General features: G+C 34.7%; 1 protein-coding gene across 2 annotated transcripts; it reads left to right on the top strand.

Annotated features, from left to right (window-relative positions):
* Positions 1–2,623: 2,623 nt before the first annotated feature.
* On the top strand, positions 2,624–15,392 carry LOC111471361 (luc7-like protein). 2 transcript variants are annotated; one of them, XM_023117079.1, is made up of 14 exons: positions 2,624–2,916; positions 3,236–3,288; positions 4,251–4,419; positions 4,508–4,571; positions 7,413–7,492; positions 7,649–7,802; positions 7,999–8,060; positions 8,201–8,263; positions 10,542–10,600; positions 10,934–11,015; positions 13,846–13,892; positions 13,977–14,207; positions 14,978–15,036; positions 15,115–15,392. In XM_023117079.1, the coding sequence occupies exons 1-13, from the start codon at positions 2,770–2,772 to the stop codon at positions 14,994–14,996; spliced, it is 1,230 nt and encodes a 409-aa protein (XP_022972847.1). In that variant the 5' UTR covers positions 2,624–2,769; the 3' UTR covers positions 14,997–15,036; positions 15,115–15,392. The 2 variants fall into 2 exon arrangements, with proteins under 2 accessions (XP_022972847.1, XP_022972846.1); XM_023117078.1 differs by having other exon boundaries at positions 14,978–15,392.
* Positions 15,393–15,692: the final 300 nt, after the last annotated feature.

The raw sequence follows: 15,692 nt of genomic DNA, 5'->3' as shown, positions 1-15,692 counted from the left end.
TTTGCAGAATTGACCATGCTTGTTTTGTTGCGGTTGTTGCTGGATAAATAATGAACAAAATCTTGACATTCTTTTTCATAGTTTCTCTTAATCTTTCCGTTTCGTTTCTTCTATTTCTTCATCTTGATGCTCTACCACTTTTCTCACCGTTAAAAATTGGTATGAGAGGTGTAGAAGAAGAAAAACCAACTACTGTCATTTCCGTACCAATAATAAATAATCACCAAATACATATTTATTTCATTCTAAAAAAATGTAAAGTCTAAAGTCATCGAATTATGGACCAGCAAAGTTCAGGGGTAAAGTTGATTTCTTTTACCGTTATAATATACCATTAAAAATATATAGATGTGGTCTCATGGTTAGGATATTGGACTTTGAATCCAATAACCCGATTCAAATCTTGGTGGGACCTAATTCACTTTATTAGGTTTTTCATGAGGGACTCAAGGCTTGAGGAAGTTTTTGCCGTGTTGTGTAAAGAGAGGAAAAATCACGTGAAGTTTGTGTAAGGACCTGAGAGCCTTAACTTAGAAAATGGAAGCACACATGAAAATGTGCAAGTCGTGGGCTAAAAAGGTCTAGAACTCTCCAACCAATAGAGAGTAAATATAGGCTTACTAGAGAAAGAGAACCAATTTTTAAAGGTATTTTGAAGGTGAATATTAAGGGGAATTGATGCCATGCAAAATAACTTTGACCTACTTCTAGAACCGACCATGTCACCCCTAAACAAGATCAATACTAATTTTTAGTTCATTGTCACCACTTCTCGATCTATTCTAATGAATTTCTTTTTGGTTCTTAAAAATAGACTCGTTTAGGGTGTTGCAAACGAAAATTAAGCAAGCTACCTACTAAGTATATTTATATACTCTACTCGTACTACTTTTTCTTTTTTATAGGTAATAGCTGGGCTAATGACAATGGTGTAAGTAAGTTGATTAGCTATAGTATCGGTTAGATCAAAGTGATCTAGAGAGTTTTTGCTGTGTCTTATTATATTTCATAGCATCAATTTTTGGGACGAGAATTTTAATTATAATGCATTTGTAATGTAACAATTTTTTTTTAAATGTTATTATTTTTATTTTTATTTAATTTTATTTCTTTTTTAGAAGTGACCTTTCACCCTATTTCATCCTTAAATTCAAAACTAAATAATAATAATAATAATAATAAATTTATTTTTTAATTTTAGAATTTGTTCAAATGTTTCATTAAAAAGTGTAAAGAGCTAGAAAATTGGGAGAAACAACGTGGAAAATTAAATGAAGAATAATATTTATTTAGAATAATAACGATAGAAATATTAAAATATTCGAGAATCAATACTCCATTACAAGTAAGGCCTTGAGAGCCAAGGAGGTCTAGAATGCTGAGCTAAATAAGAATGATTTCTACCAAAGTTTTGCCTCCGATTACATACGAATTAAATGCTTGGGACCTATTCTACTAGCTCGAGGGGAAGAAAAGAAGGATTTCGTTGAAGAAATCGAAGGCCAATAAGCTAGAGAAATATCGAACCAATAGGAGGAAGAAGTGAGTTAGCTCCCACAAAAAAAGCTAGTTTCGAGGGGGTATTCTTCGATGTTCTTCATCTATAGCCCATGAGAGCTCGTGAAGTCCCTAGTCGCCTAATATAAAGTTTGAAGGACGTAGTGGTATATTTAAGGTTTAAACCGAGGATAAGAGTAAAATGACCAAAATGCTCCTACTATGTGCATAACTTATTTCCCCCTAAAATGAAACACGGGGCCTTATGAAGCCTTTATCAAGCAAATCATGTAGTTGTTCCTTGAGCTTTTTTTAGTTCTCTTGGAGCCATCCTATAAGACGTTTTGGAGATCAAGATTGCTTCGGAATCAAGCTCCATAGAGAGATGAATTAAATAATTGGAGGAAACCATGGTAGCTCCTCTAAATAACACATCATCGAACTCTCTAACTATTTTTACTTCGGATGCACTGACTCCTACGTTCCTAACATTTGTAACGTTGGCTAGGAACACCCATGCTCCATGACTTATTAACTTTGTTTGCCATTAGAGTGAATATAACTGTTGAGGTATTCTTGGATCTAACCTTTTTGTACCTTAACCCCTCACCTTTTAGAGGTCTAATGGTCACTTCATGGGCATGATAATCTATATCGGAGTAGCTCTCTGCTAGTCAATTTATAACGCATATGACATCAAAATCATTCATGTCTAAAACTATCAATGTCATGTCTAGACATCGTTACTCCACCGGCCTTAACTATACGTCTAGCCACTAACACTATGCCTATAGGGGTGGATATTTGAAACTATGGTTCTAATGTCTAGTTCTACATGAGAATGCCTCACGAATATAACATAAATACGGCTAGGTTCATTTTATCTTTATTTAATTGAGTAAGATGGTATAATTAATTTATGGATTATACTAGTTAAATTATTAAATTTATTTATTTGTGAAAAAAATATTAAAATGGAGTAGTAAATAAATTAAATATATTATTTTAATAATTTGAGTTAATAAAGGCTAACTAATTAATAATAATTATCAACTAAAGTAATTACTTGTACCGTCCTCTATGGCGGGAAAAGACAACTTGGCAATCCACTTCCACCCAAATAACTGAATGAGATTTGAACCGGAAGCCCCAAATCAAATCCAGCCCTAATTTTGTATTTGACTCCGACATCCTCGCTCTAGAGCCGAGACACCCTTTGTTGAGAAGGTTTCCTAGAGAGAGAGAGAGAGATAGAGCTACGGAGAGATAGCCATGGATGCTTTTAGAAAGCAACTGGACCAGCTAATGGGGGCGAATCGAAATGGCGACGTGCAGGAAGTTAGCCGCAAGTACTACGACCGCGATGTGTGCCGCATGTTCTTAGTTGGCCTTTGTCCCCATGAGCTCTTCCAACTCACGGTTAGATCAATTCAATATTTCCTCTATTTCCTACCTCGTTTTTTGTTTAGGGACATCTCTTTTTAGTCAGACCACCCGGCTACTGTTTTGGACTCTTTCATGTTAGTGTGCTTGTGTTGGTCTATCTGTTAGGAAAAATCTGGATGATCAATCATCTGGAAATGGAAAGGTGGAAGGGAAAAAATGCTGAAGATAATTTGTTTTATTGTTGTGGGAAATTGGTTTCTGCTATCAACCATTTGTGTTTTTCCTTGTTTCTTTTTGTTTACAGATCAATTTAATTTTACAGTATTTTAACTAAATTCATATTCTGTTTCAGAAAATGGATATGGGTCCATGTCCGAAAATCCACTCCTTGCAGCTTAGGAAAGAGTATCCTTGATAAGGTTACAGGCCACTGTGTTTGTTTTTAATAGCATTGCTGGAATACTCCGTCATATTTCTTTTATGCTAACTTACTATCGTGCTAGAGCAATGGAGTTGGTTAATATGCTATCATAATTTGGCTTCGAACTGGAACTTTAATTGTGCGCTGGTGGATTAAAGAGTTTCTGAAAGGAGACCTATTCCATTCAGTCAACTCTATACTGTATTTTTCTTATAAATATTTATATTTTTCCTTTGATGACTGTAATTAAGGCATGCCTTAACTGCAGCTTATTGATGCTACTTCATAAGTTCATTTCTACTTTCAAACTAATACTACTTCTCCTTCATGTGGGGATATTTGTGTTTATTATCTTATTTCAATTGACTGATACAATTCATGGATATATGGACTAAGTTGAATCTTTTAAACCTTACGTTTCCTTCCGTTGCATATAGTACTTGTCGTACTGTGTACCTTATAAAGCAAGCTAAATGCTTCTTGGTGGTGCATAGCTACAATGATGTATTTTGTTGTTATCCTCCCTCTTGAAGCTCTCTTGGGAGAGGGTTCTCTCTTTCCCTTGCCCTTGGGCTGTTTAAAAAAAAAAAAAAAAAAAAAAATTGTGTAGGCTGTAAAAAATTTGTTTTGGCAGTTTGTTGGGAAAACCTAAGCATATGATTCATTGCCTAACATTCAACTAGAAAGAGCGAATTTTATAGTCCTCTTAGAGTGATAAGAAGTTATGAGTTCAAATAATTTTTGTATTTGTGAATATACCTTGGCCAATTTGTTTTTAAGAAATATCTGAAAAACCATTGCTGAAGATGTATATATTTTTACCCATCTAAATCTCAATTAGTTTAAGGGGTTCCAAATTACATAAATGGTAATTGAAATTAGGTAGAATTGGAAGATTTCAATTGTACTTCATTTGTTCCACATATGTTCTTTTAACTCTTTCTAGATACGAAGAAGCAAAGACTAAAGGAGTTCATAGCTATGACCGAGACTTGGAAGATGTTATAGATCGTCTCATTATTGAGTGTGATAGGAAAATTGCTAGAGCCTTGAAGCGACTTGAGGAAGAAGATGCAAAGGCTGCTATTGCAATTTCTGTCACTGAAGTCACCCAGGTACTTGTTAGGGCATAGTGAAAATATAATTATTTTATGATGATACATATATATTTTTATTTATTTATTTAATTGATTGCTCTTACAGATACCTGAGGTACTTGAGTTATCAAAGCAAATTAAAGAGAAGTTGAAAGAAGCCGACCAATATGGTATTTGTGTTTTAATTGGTGGAAGCGTTGGATGGTTTCTTTATCTAGTTTTTCTTAAATACCAAGACCTATTCCTTCTCTTTCCATATCATGGTTTGCTTACCTTTTTTTTTTTTTTGTTGGAAATAATAAGAGTTGTGTCAAAATGTCGATGATCCCAATCTTTTTATAATTCTCTCTCCTTATTACAAGTGGTGGATTATGTTATTCCTTTTCATTTAGAACTGCATGTACAAATACCTTGAGAGATGTGTTTGAGTTTTAGGAATGTATACATCTTTTCACCTTTCTATCTATAGAGATATAGGTCAATGCTAGTAAACACTAACATTTTGTTTGTAGCCAAATGTTCATATTTGATGTGCTCTGCACAGACATGCTTGAACATGTAAAAAAAACATCTGAAAAAGAGTGCCTATTTCTTTTAATATTTTCTGTATGCATTCGGATCAATGTTTTTTAAAGCTTGAGGTGCACCAAAGCGCACAATAAACAGAAGAACCCCTTTAAGGTGCACTATGTATACCAAATACATAGGAATACAAGTATATAAAACATCCATGGAAAGAAATGAACTTCAACTAAGAAAAGTATATACAAGATAAAGAACATTCAAATATTATTCCTTTAACATAGAGTCAATACTACAAACAAAAGAAAAAAGAAAAAAAGAAACAATCCAACAATCCAACAATAATCACAACTGAGAAAGAGAGAGAGAAAGAGAGACCGAGAGGGACAGAGAGAGCTTACAGAAAATTAGAGAAAAAAGTGAGACTGAAAGAGAGAGTGTTAATGGAAGAAGAAAGAACACTAAGAGCGAGAGAGAAAGAGAGAGAGAGAGAGCTTATCAACAATGTAGGCTGCAGTGAGGGTGAGTTGATGGCAAACTATCAAAGAATGGAAGAAACAATAATTTTATTGATAAATGAAATTTACAAAAGAGGTAGTGCTAACTCCCGAAATTCTATTGTAACTAATTCTTCCACGAGCTGTAAAAATATGTAAAAAAAAAAAAAAAATAGACAGAAAAAAAAGAGAGAAGAAAGCCCTAATGCAGAAACCTTTGCGTTTAGGGTTAGAAACATAAATGAATTAAAAAAAAAAAATTTGAAGAAGCTCTAAAGGCATGTGAAGTGAACACACAAGAAGAATGTCTTTCATTTTTTGAGGACCTTTGATTTTGTTTTGGCTCATAACAAGGACTTCTCCTCTATGATTGAGGTGGTGCTTTTGAACTTTCCTTTATGTGATAAGTTTTTTTTTTTTTTTTTTTTTTTTTTTTTTTTTTTTTTTTTTTTTTTTTTTTTTTTTTTCGTTTTTAGGATGTTCAGGTAGAGAGGAATGATTGGATTTTTAGAGGGCATGAGAGTCTGGATATGAGCCTTGGGAGTTGGTGCGATTTAACTCTTCGTTATGTTGTACGTTAATCAAACTTTTTTTTTTGTAACATTATTTTTTATTGGAGTCTTTTCTTGTAATTAGGGTGGGGCCATCAATATGCGTCCTTATTTGTATACCTGCGCATAGAAATTTGAGATTTAGGAATTCATCAATGAAATATGCGTCCTTATTTGTACACTTGCTCATAGAAATTTGAGTGTTTGTAGATACCATGTCAATTACTAACTTCTAAATGCGGCAATGATCCTATATAAATTTCTATTTTCATAAAATTGGATGAATTGCATGGATCCTCTCTCTTAGCTTGACTTGAAGTTAGGATACCATTATAAGAGTCGTAGACCATGTTCACAAGATGACTTTCCGAACTCATGAGGGAAACTAAGAGTTCTTTGTCATACTTTTCGGCCTTATCAACGTGCTGATGACCTTCTAGATGCAAATGAATTAGGTGTTTCACTCTTATTTACAAAATTTTGTCGCGACATGCTCTAGTTCTGGGTGTCTTCCAATCGTTTTCTAGTGTTAGAAAGGACGTATCCGTCTTAGACATCTGCAATGCTCTCCTATGCTCTTTTGACTTGAAATATTGGACAAACTGAAGGAAAAGACTGACCCCATTCAATGATTTTTGTAGTGCTGGTTTATTTTTCAATGATATTTTGGTCTATAGTCTAGATTTGCAACCCATTTGAAACATTTCGGGCAGCTATGAAGGACAATCAATTTTTTTTTTCTAATTAGTTTTAAGAAGTCTTGCTTTGCTTATGGTCGCATCAATTTTGGGCACTGGGTCTCGTCTAGGGTGGCAAGCTAATTTGGAAAAATGGGAGTGATCAATATTGGACCATTTCTACATATCTCAAGGAATTCTAAGGCTTTTGGGTCTTATGGGTTACTTACAACAATTCATGGAAACTTATGGAGCCCTAGCAGCGCCATTAGCAAAGCAACTCAAAAAGACTACTACAAGGTTTCTTTCGACCTTGATGGTAATTTAAGCACTTATTTTAAATATGTTTTCTAGGAGGGGTAAAATGGGAAATTGAGTGACTGAGTTTGTTAGTAGTGCATGTTCCTTACATGCAGTAAATGGGATAGTGGGTAAGGTATTGGTTATTTTGGAAAAGACTAGTGTGTGACGAGGTGGCCGACCCTCTTGAATTGGCTAATAGAATTGTGGATGTTCTTACCCCATTTTGCTATATGTAAAGAAAAATCACCAATACCTAACAGTTTATAAGTTAATTTGAGGATATTGTCTGTTTTTGTTACATCAATTCAAAATATTTCTTCGTCCTTTCCTTTCAATTTTCTGGGTGTCTTTATTAGGTATTAGGGATTCTAAAGTTGTTTTTAATTTAATTGATTGCTTCTAGTTTTATGTCCTTACTTTTTGGAAGTCTTATTGAGAAGTTGAGGTGTCAATTGTTGCAGATCTTGAGGGCAAAACAGATCTTAAAATTCGAGTTTTGGAGGTTATAGATGAATTGAGGACTAAAAGAGCTGACAAACAGGTACATCATACTATATTTTTGGATAAAAATAGTTGAACCTTTTCGAATCTATGTTATAATTTTAACCATAGCATGTGTTTCATAGTTATTTTTACTTTTTTGCTTTGTCAACATTCAATGTGAGTTATCTAACATTTAATGTGTTCTTTTTAACAGTCCATGCTTCTTTTAGACGCTTTCAACAAAGATAGGGCGTCTTTACCTCAACCTCTGCCAAACCCACCACCTATGGCTCCTCTACCTGTTGTAGCTCCTGATCCTCATACACAGGAGATGATAAATGAGAAGTTGAAAAAGGCTGAGGAACTTGGTAAGTCTTGTTAAAAAAACATCTGGTTATATTGTGAATTTACTTTCTGAGTAAAGTATGCCATTAATTGGTTTTATTGGGTTTTATATATCTTATCATGTTTTTTCAGTTTGTTTCGATTGCATGGGGATTGGAAGTTCGTTATTTTGTAGTTCTTCCGATTAGGGGTGATAATCCATATTGTTCTCTCCTTCAGGTGAGCAAGGAATGATTGACGAGGCTCAAAAAGCACTAGAGGAAGCTGAAGCACTTAAGAAGGTTTGTCTCTGGTTCCTAGCAGTGGGAGTGTAAACCTATGTTTTCTACTTATAAGGATGTATTTTTTTAAACTCATATTTTTAATTGTATTTCTAGCATATTCTGTTATTTATGGTGGTTATTTTGTTGTTCATTTACAGTTGCCTGCTAGGCAGGAGCCAGTAGTGGATTCATCCAAATATACAGCTGCTGATGTGCGAATTGTGAGTCAACTTTTTTGCATGAATCCTCCTAATCTCTTTGGTCAAATATGATATTTCTTTTCCACTGAAAAGTTAATGTAGTATTAAAAATATGAAATATGCAAAAGAAAAGTCTATTTTTGCATACAATGGTGGAACTAATTGTAACGACCTGACTTTTTATACATATAACGGTCGGAGCCATTAAAAAAAAAAAAATTTACAGTTCAAAATAAATGAAAAAGATGTTAAAAATAATTTATAAGATTCATGTGCGGGGTACCTTTTAATAATAATCTAAAAGACATGCAATTTAAATAAATAGTTGAACAACAACTTAAAACAAAAGTTAACATCAGTTTGACTTCCTAGTTCCCATAAACTAGGAGTCATCTAACACAATTTAAATCAATGACAAACTAAATGCGAAAACGTTCTATCAATGAAAACATAAAATCTTCGAGTTGCCCATGACTGACTTCTCCACCCTGTTCATCACTTTCGTGCCATGGTCTTGCCTGAAAAACCTTTTAAAAACAAGGTGAAATACTCGGTAAGGAACTCCCTTATTGGGGTCAAATACATAAATCATCATATGGCTAATCAAACGAAATTGAGGGACCTTAGTGGTTAATTACCTGAAACACATAGAGCGTAATTTTTCCACTAAACCTATTTTCAGCAATCACTCCTCAAAGTGGCCATAAGTGGCTGGTTACCCTATTCATACAGCTGAGGAAGCACAGTTATTTTTAGCTACCCACACCCGTTTGTCCTCTATGATGTAAGATGCAAAGGTGAAAGAAAGGCATCCAATTGCATCCCGTCCAGAATTTCCCCATGCTTAAGATTTCTACGAAGTTTTAAATCCCAAAAACTAAGATCAGCGCACCACATATCATCCAAAGCTGCATCTTTGTGTGAAGTTTAAGCAAAAAAGGAGTGACCCTTCCAAGAACGGTAGAGGCCCCATTCCCTAAAGCAATTCTGATCCAATCAGTCACCAAACCCTGCTGTTTGAAGATGAATCTCCATGGTCACTTGGGAGAATTCAAAGAGGATCTTCAAGTGTAAGCGTTTAGAACTGGGGGTCCATATTTTGCATCAATAAGTTTCTCAAAAAAGCAGTTTTCCGCTGTTATGCTGCCTAATTCATTTGGCAAGGAGAGCCTGATTTCTATCCTTTAAATTGTGTATGTCGAGACCTCCTTGGTCCAAGGGAAGGACGACAGTTTCCCAATATACAATTTGGAGGCTAGAGGCATCCTTGTCACCCCTCCAAGAAAGTTTCGAAAGAGTTTCTCCATGGATTGAGCAGCTTTGTTTGGCAACAGGAAAAGGGATAAGTAGTGGGTAGGGGTTTGATAGTGTAGCTCAGAGGAGAGAAAGTTTACTCCCTTTGCAATATAGGATTAGGTCCACAACAATAGCTTCTTCTTTTTTTTTTTTCAGTTTTTTCAACAATGTGGGACCAAAAAGAAACGGATCGATGAGGACTTTTTGGGGGGAGACCCAAATAAGTGTTTGGGCACTTTCCAACCTTGCAACCAAAACGTCTGAGCAACAGGTTCAAGCATAGAAGGCTCCAAATTCATCCTGATAACCTCTGATTTTTGGCAACTTAGGTTCACGAATCTTTTTCAAACTCAAGGACAACATCAAACAAATTTTTGAGAGCCCCCAACTAATGAGATGAAAAAGGAATTGTGTTGTTTGCAAATTGAAGGTGATTAATAGAAAAAGGACCCCTCCCCAGTTGGAAGCCTAATTGAACCACACTCTCTTCAGACGATCATAAGCCTTCTAAAACAGTCCCACTCCACCACAATATCAAAAAGAAAAGGGGTTCACGGGTCATCTTACCTGATACCTCTCAATGCAAAAATTTTACCGAGGCTTTCCATGGATAATAATACATTTCTTTTCGATGAGATACAGCTCTCGATCCATTTAATCCAAGTGGTGCCAAAGCCCATGCGATCAATGTTTTCTCCAAAAAAATAAATCCCAATTGACCTTGTCAAATGCCATTTCAAGTTTGACTACAACCCCCTCTTCTTTCGAAACCATTCATCATTAAAACTCATTTGCCAAGGAAGTGTCGAGGATTTGATGCCCTCCAACGAATGCTCTGATTAGAATTCCGTAATAGTGGAAGGGAAGAATTTCTAAGTTTCTTATAATTTTGGAATGTATATGAGCTTTATACTGTGACTCCTGAGTTTATTTTAAAGTATAAATTGTACAAATTTATTTATATCTTGTGTCATGTAATCTCACTTGTTTGGAATTTACCCAGACGGATCAAAAGCTGCGTGTGTGTGACATCTGCGGGGCTTTTCTAAGTGTTTATGACAGGTAAATTGAGCTTACAAATTATACATGTTCTTTTAGTAATCTAAGCTTTTCTCAGGAAAATGTAAAGTTAGTCTTTGGGGTTTCCTAGTGCTCAGTTTTGACCAGACAATTATACCTCCTTTTCCCCAGCAGGCTTTTGGGCCCAGTTTTACGAGGATAACTTTTCCAGCTAAAGACTGTGCGTTATTTCTGTTTTTATTTGTGAATCATGCTATTGTTTCTTAGAATGTTTTTGGGAACCATGCATTACATGTTTTTGTAAGTTTCAGAATGAAGTTAAATTCATGAATTTTTGTTTTGAATGTTAGACCATTTAATTTCTTTTTCTTTCAGTGATCGTCGTTTAGCAGATCATTTTGGAGGAAAACTTCATCTCGGCTACATACAAATACGTGAAAAGTTAGCAGAGCTTCAGGTTAGATAATGTTATTCCTGTGCATGTTATTACCCATTTTTTGTTATATATACATCATTCTTGCGGGGGGGAAAGGAAAAAAAAAAAAGATTGATTATATTTTTGCCACTAGACTGGAAGATGTGTTAATGGTTAGTTACTCAAGTGTTGGATGTGTTATGTATTGTCATCAAATGTCTTTGGAGTTGTGTATTTAAGTTGGTACTGTGAATGGGTTCAGGTGCTGCTATATGTACAAATTCTACCATAGAGATTCTGAGTTATACTTTATCTGTGAGTTTTTCTTTCCTTAAGAGACAAATGAATTTTTCTTTTGTGACACGAGGAAATTTAGATGGCTCTTCATGTTCTCTGATTTGATAATATCATAGTACAACGGACGTGAGAAAATAAATAATGTGATGTCTGGCTAAAATTAGAGATGACAGGAAAACCAATCAATTTATGTTGGATCATATTTTACGGTTCACTTGATATGATTAATTCCCCTGGTGTCTATTTCTTGAATGGCATTGGTGGGGTGCCCAAACCACAAGTAATGAAGTGTCGGTGTCGGACATGCTTGTTGAAGTGTCCATTTTTTGGACACACGCCGACATGTTTGAAACCATGAAAAAGTATTTTAAAAAAAATCGCTGGAACCCACGGCGTCACATTCTGAGAAGAGAAAATAAGAAAGAAGGTTAGAAGAATGGAAAGTACAAACCCACACTGTCTCTTAAATAAGAAAGAAGAAAGGTAGGAGAAGGTGAAGAAGAAAACCCACGTTGTCTCTCCTCCTGGGATGAGAAATAAGGAAGAAGAAAGGGTAGAAGAAGGGACGGTGCTCTTTCCTATAAATGAAACAGTTTGTTTTTATTGTTGGAGAAAAGTAAGTATGGCGAATGACAACCATGCAACAGCGAAAGGTATGTGTTTTGTTAATTATTAAATAATTCTGTTAACATTTCAAATTTTAACTGTTTTCATTCTTTAAAAAAATATTTCACAATTTAAGATTTTAGTTCTTTTTTAAATCTATTTTAGTTTTTTTTATAAGATAAATGTATATTAGTTATAAATTAATATTAAAATTTGTGGTAGACAGGATATTGTTGATATTGATTAACATATCTCTTCTTTTTAAAGAATTGTATAGATTTTTTAAAATTTTTAAAATTTTTAAAATTTTTATGTTTAAAGATTGGACATGTATTTTGGTAAGCCGATAATATGTCAAGCTATATATTTGTGTCATGTACGACATGTTGCGTGTCCACTTTTGTGCTTTTTTTTTAAGCTGGTAGTGGCTTAGCCTGTGATAAACGCAGAAAATTTAAGACCCTAGAGCCAATTGAAAGAGAACTAGTCTTTGAGAAATGTATTTTTTTTTTTTCCGTAAGAAACAATTTCATGGAGACTCTCTATCAGAATACAGCTGCAAAGTAGAAGGGAAACTCTCCTATTTATATAAAACTGACCAACAGAAAAATAACCTGCATGCTCGTACCTCTAACCAAATAAGAGCTGTTAACTAAACTGTGACTGAAATTCATGTTACCCTAAGATCATCCTAAGTTACTCTTCCAGCTTCAATAAAAAACTTGCTCTGGCAACAGAATCTTCTTGGCACGAGGTATTCTTAATGGAAGTATCAGAAACTTGATTTCTTCTTAACGAATGAATAGATTTGAAATCTTAATTATCAGTTCATTTAAGTGTAACATAATGCTGTTGAAAATTTTGAACCATAATTGATTTTGATAATGCTGTTGAAAATTCTGAACTCTAATTGATTTTGAGTCGGGTGTAAATTTTATTGGCCAGCTACTAATGGCATCTATTTCTAGATGTCAAACAATTTAACGTTAGGCAAGTGTCTCATGCAGTTGGTTGAGAAATGAATACATTTAAAGGTATAAGAACGATATTTTTTCATTATTATATGTAATTGTGAGCTTTTTATTGGTAGAAGATGCAAGCTTTGATTGTGAAAAGAGGTGGGACTTGATATAAAATTTAACAACATTGATGACTCCTTGCCTGCTCTCTTTCTCGAGTACCTTAATCAGCTATCGATCTTATTGGAGCTATGCATAAGATTTTATTTGTATGTATACTTCTTGGTTCTTATTGGAACTATGCATAAGATTTTATTTGTATGCGTTGGTTAGTCTCAGTGGAATTATTATTTGTATCCATACATCTTGTCTATGCATTTTTCAATTGGACATTAGTGTCTTAGTGGAGAGTAACGAAGTTTTTATTTTTTTTTTATTTTTATTTTAAATTATATATGTATATATTAAATTCAATTAGAAACCAAGCTTACAAGGGAAATACAAAATGAAAAACCTCAAAAGGAGCCAAACTACCATAATAAGGGGGCTACAACTAAACAATCCAAGTGAGGCCTAAATGATAAGTTTAAAGCTTTACACCCTGAGGCTCTTGGCTCAAAGAGAGGTGTGAAACCCAAGAGGGGATTACATCTCAATGGGTCTTTCAATCCCCTAATTCTTTAATTGTTCATTTTCCTCAATGGAATGGTTTAAGTCTAATATTTTTTTTAAGTTTGGGGGGGTTAATTAGAATATGATTCTAACAGCTTATAATTCAAGGGTGTTTTGGCATTTGCATTTATTTAATTTTTTCCTTTTCCAAATCATGCTTGTGTCCTAAAGGTGTATTACTGTTGTGTTTATTAACGTAGAGGTATACAACCTGAGATTAAAAGCATACCTTGCTGATGATTATTAGTTAGGGATATCTTATGCTATTGACGTGATGTGATTTTCCATTGAACTACCATGATGTGTGGTTTCTGTTGTATTTATTGTCACTTTGTTAGGAAGAAAGAAACAAAAGCCACAAGGTTGATCGACATGATGATCAGCGGTAAATGTTCTTATACCTGTTTTTTTTTAATAATTTTCCCTTTTATACTAGTATGTTGTTCATTACCTAGATGCTCTCTTTCAGATCAAAGGAGTGTAGTAGAGAACCTAGTAGAGACCATGACCGTGGTGATAGTCGTGACCGTGGAAGGTATAATAACCGTAGGAGCAGGGATCGTGATAGGCATAATGATCGGGATCGTTATGACCGGGAACGCATTAGAGACTCAGATTGCTCTTATGATTCTAGAAATCGTCACCGTTCACGCTCACGGTCAACAGACCATGAACGTTCAAGGGACTATGATCGTCACAAGTACTGTTCAATGACTATATCAACTTGATCTTGTGTCATTTCTTTGGCCATCGTTCATATTTCACACGCTGAGCAAAATATATCTCCATGATATTGCATAAACATTTGATGCACACGATTTGCAGTTAAACAGCCTTGAGTAATGAATTTTTCATCCTTCAGAAAATTGAGATAACAACATAGTGATTACAAGTCTCTTTGGGTCAAGTCATATTGATCACATCTATCAAGTTGATACCCTATGTTGTAAGGCCAAATAGCTAAGAATCTTTCGACCTCTTTAATATACATTTTGTATTATCTTCCCTCTTATCAATTTTACTGGGAATTCTTAAGTAGGAAGTACTCTGTATTTGTCTTTAAGAACTGTGAGATCTCATATCGATTGGAGAGGAAAACGAAACATTCTTTGTAAGAGTGTAAAACCTCTCCCTAGCATACACATTATAAAACCTTGAGTGAAAACTCGGAAGGGAAAGCCTAATAAGAGGACAATATCTGCTAGCAGTAAGCTTGGACTGTTACAACGGCCCCATTTTTCTAGAGCTACTATTTTGTTTCCGTTCTCTTTGCTTCTGGGAATATTTAGGACCTGGGATGCTCTTTTCTACCTACTTAATCCATGAATTCCTTACCTATGCAATTAATTTTTAAATACCACATGGAGATCATGAGCGGCTCTTCATGTTAGTGTTGTGTATAATCAGTTTGTTCCTTTTCCCTTGTACCATTTCCCCCTCAATTCTCATGGGTTTTCGCTCTTTGTGCAGGCGCCGTGACCGGTACTAAACAGTTTTTACTGTGGATCCATATGGAAGTGAAAGTACAGGTTCATGTTCTGTGTTTCTTCCTCTATTTTGATTGCAGTTGGCTGTATCTTCTCTACTGATTTTATATTTACCGCCAGGAGCTTATTTTGACAATAGATTTGAGAGGGGTATGGTTGTGCTGATTACTGGAATTTTATATGTAGCTGTTAGTGGGGAGTAGTTTCCTTGAGGTCTTCTTTTAACACATGGGCTTAAATTATGGGATACATCAATTCTTCATATGCTCATTGGGGAGACTTCATCACTGTATGTAAGTTGGCAACATTTGACCTATAACTATTGACGGACCACCGTTTCATGTATTTAGAACCAAAATTCATATGCACAGGCCTGATGAATGATTTGTTTCTTTTAATGGTATCTGCCTCATAATCTGAAAATTCGTTATAAATTACTGCTAAGTTCTAGGAAAGAAACAGGTACGTCAACATCGGCTGCTGGAAAGCTTAGCCTCAGTCTTGCTGTACGTTGTTTTAATTTGGACAAGCAGATATCAAATTTAAGCTGTGGTTGGGTTGAAATAATTTTGAAGCCAATAGATTGTTGCAACCCACAGAATCACACATTTCTGTAGTTGAATATTATTTAGTTCTGTATTTTTCATGAGGGGATCTGATTGTGTTTGCACTTGTGAAAATGGAAGAAATGTTGTTAG

Source organism: Cucurbita maxima, unplaced genomic scaffold, assembly GCF_002738345.1.
Source record: "Cucurbita maxima cultivar Rimu unplaced genomic scaffold, Cmax_1.0 Cma_Scf00051, whole genome shotgun sequence".
NCBI lineage: Eukaryota > Viridiplantae > Streptophyta > Magnoliopsida > Cucurbitales > Cucurbitaceae > Cucurbita > Cucurbita maxima.
This window is presented reverse-complemented; position numbering and strand designations above follow the sequence as displayed.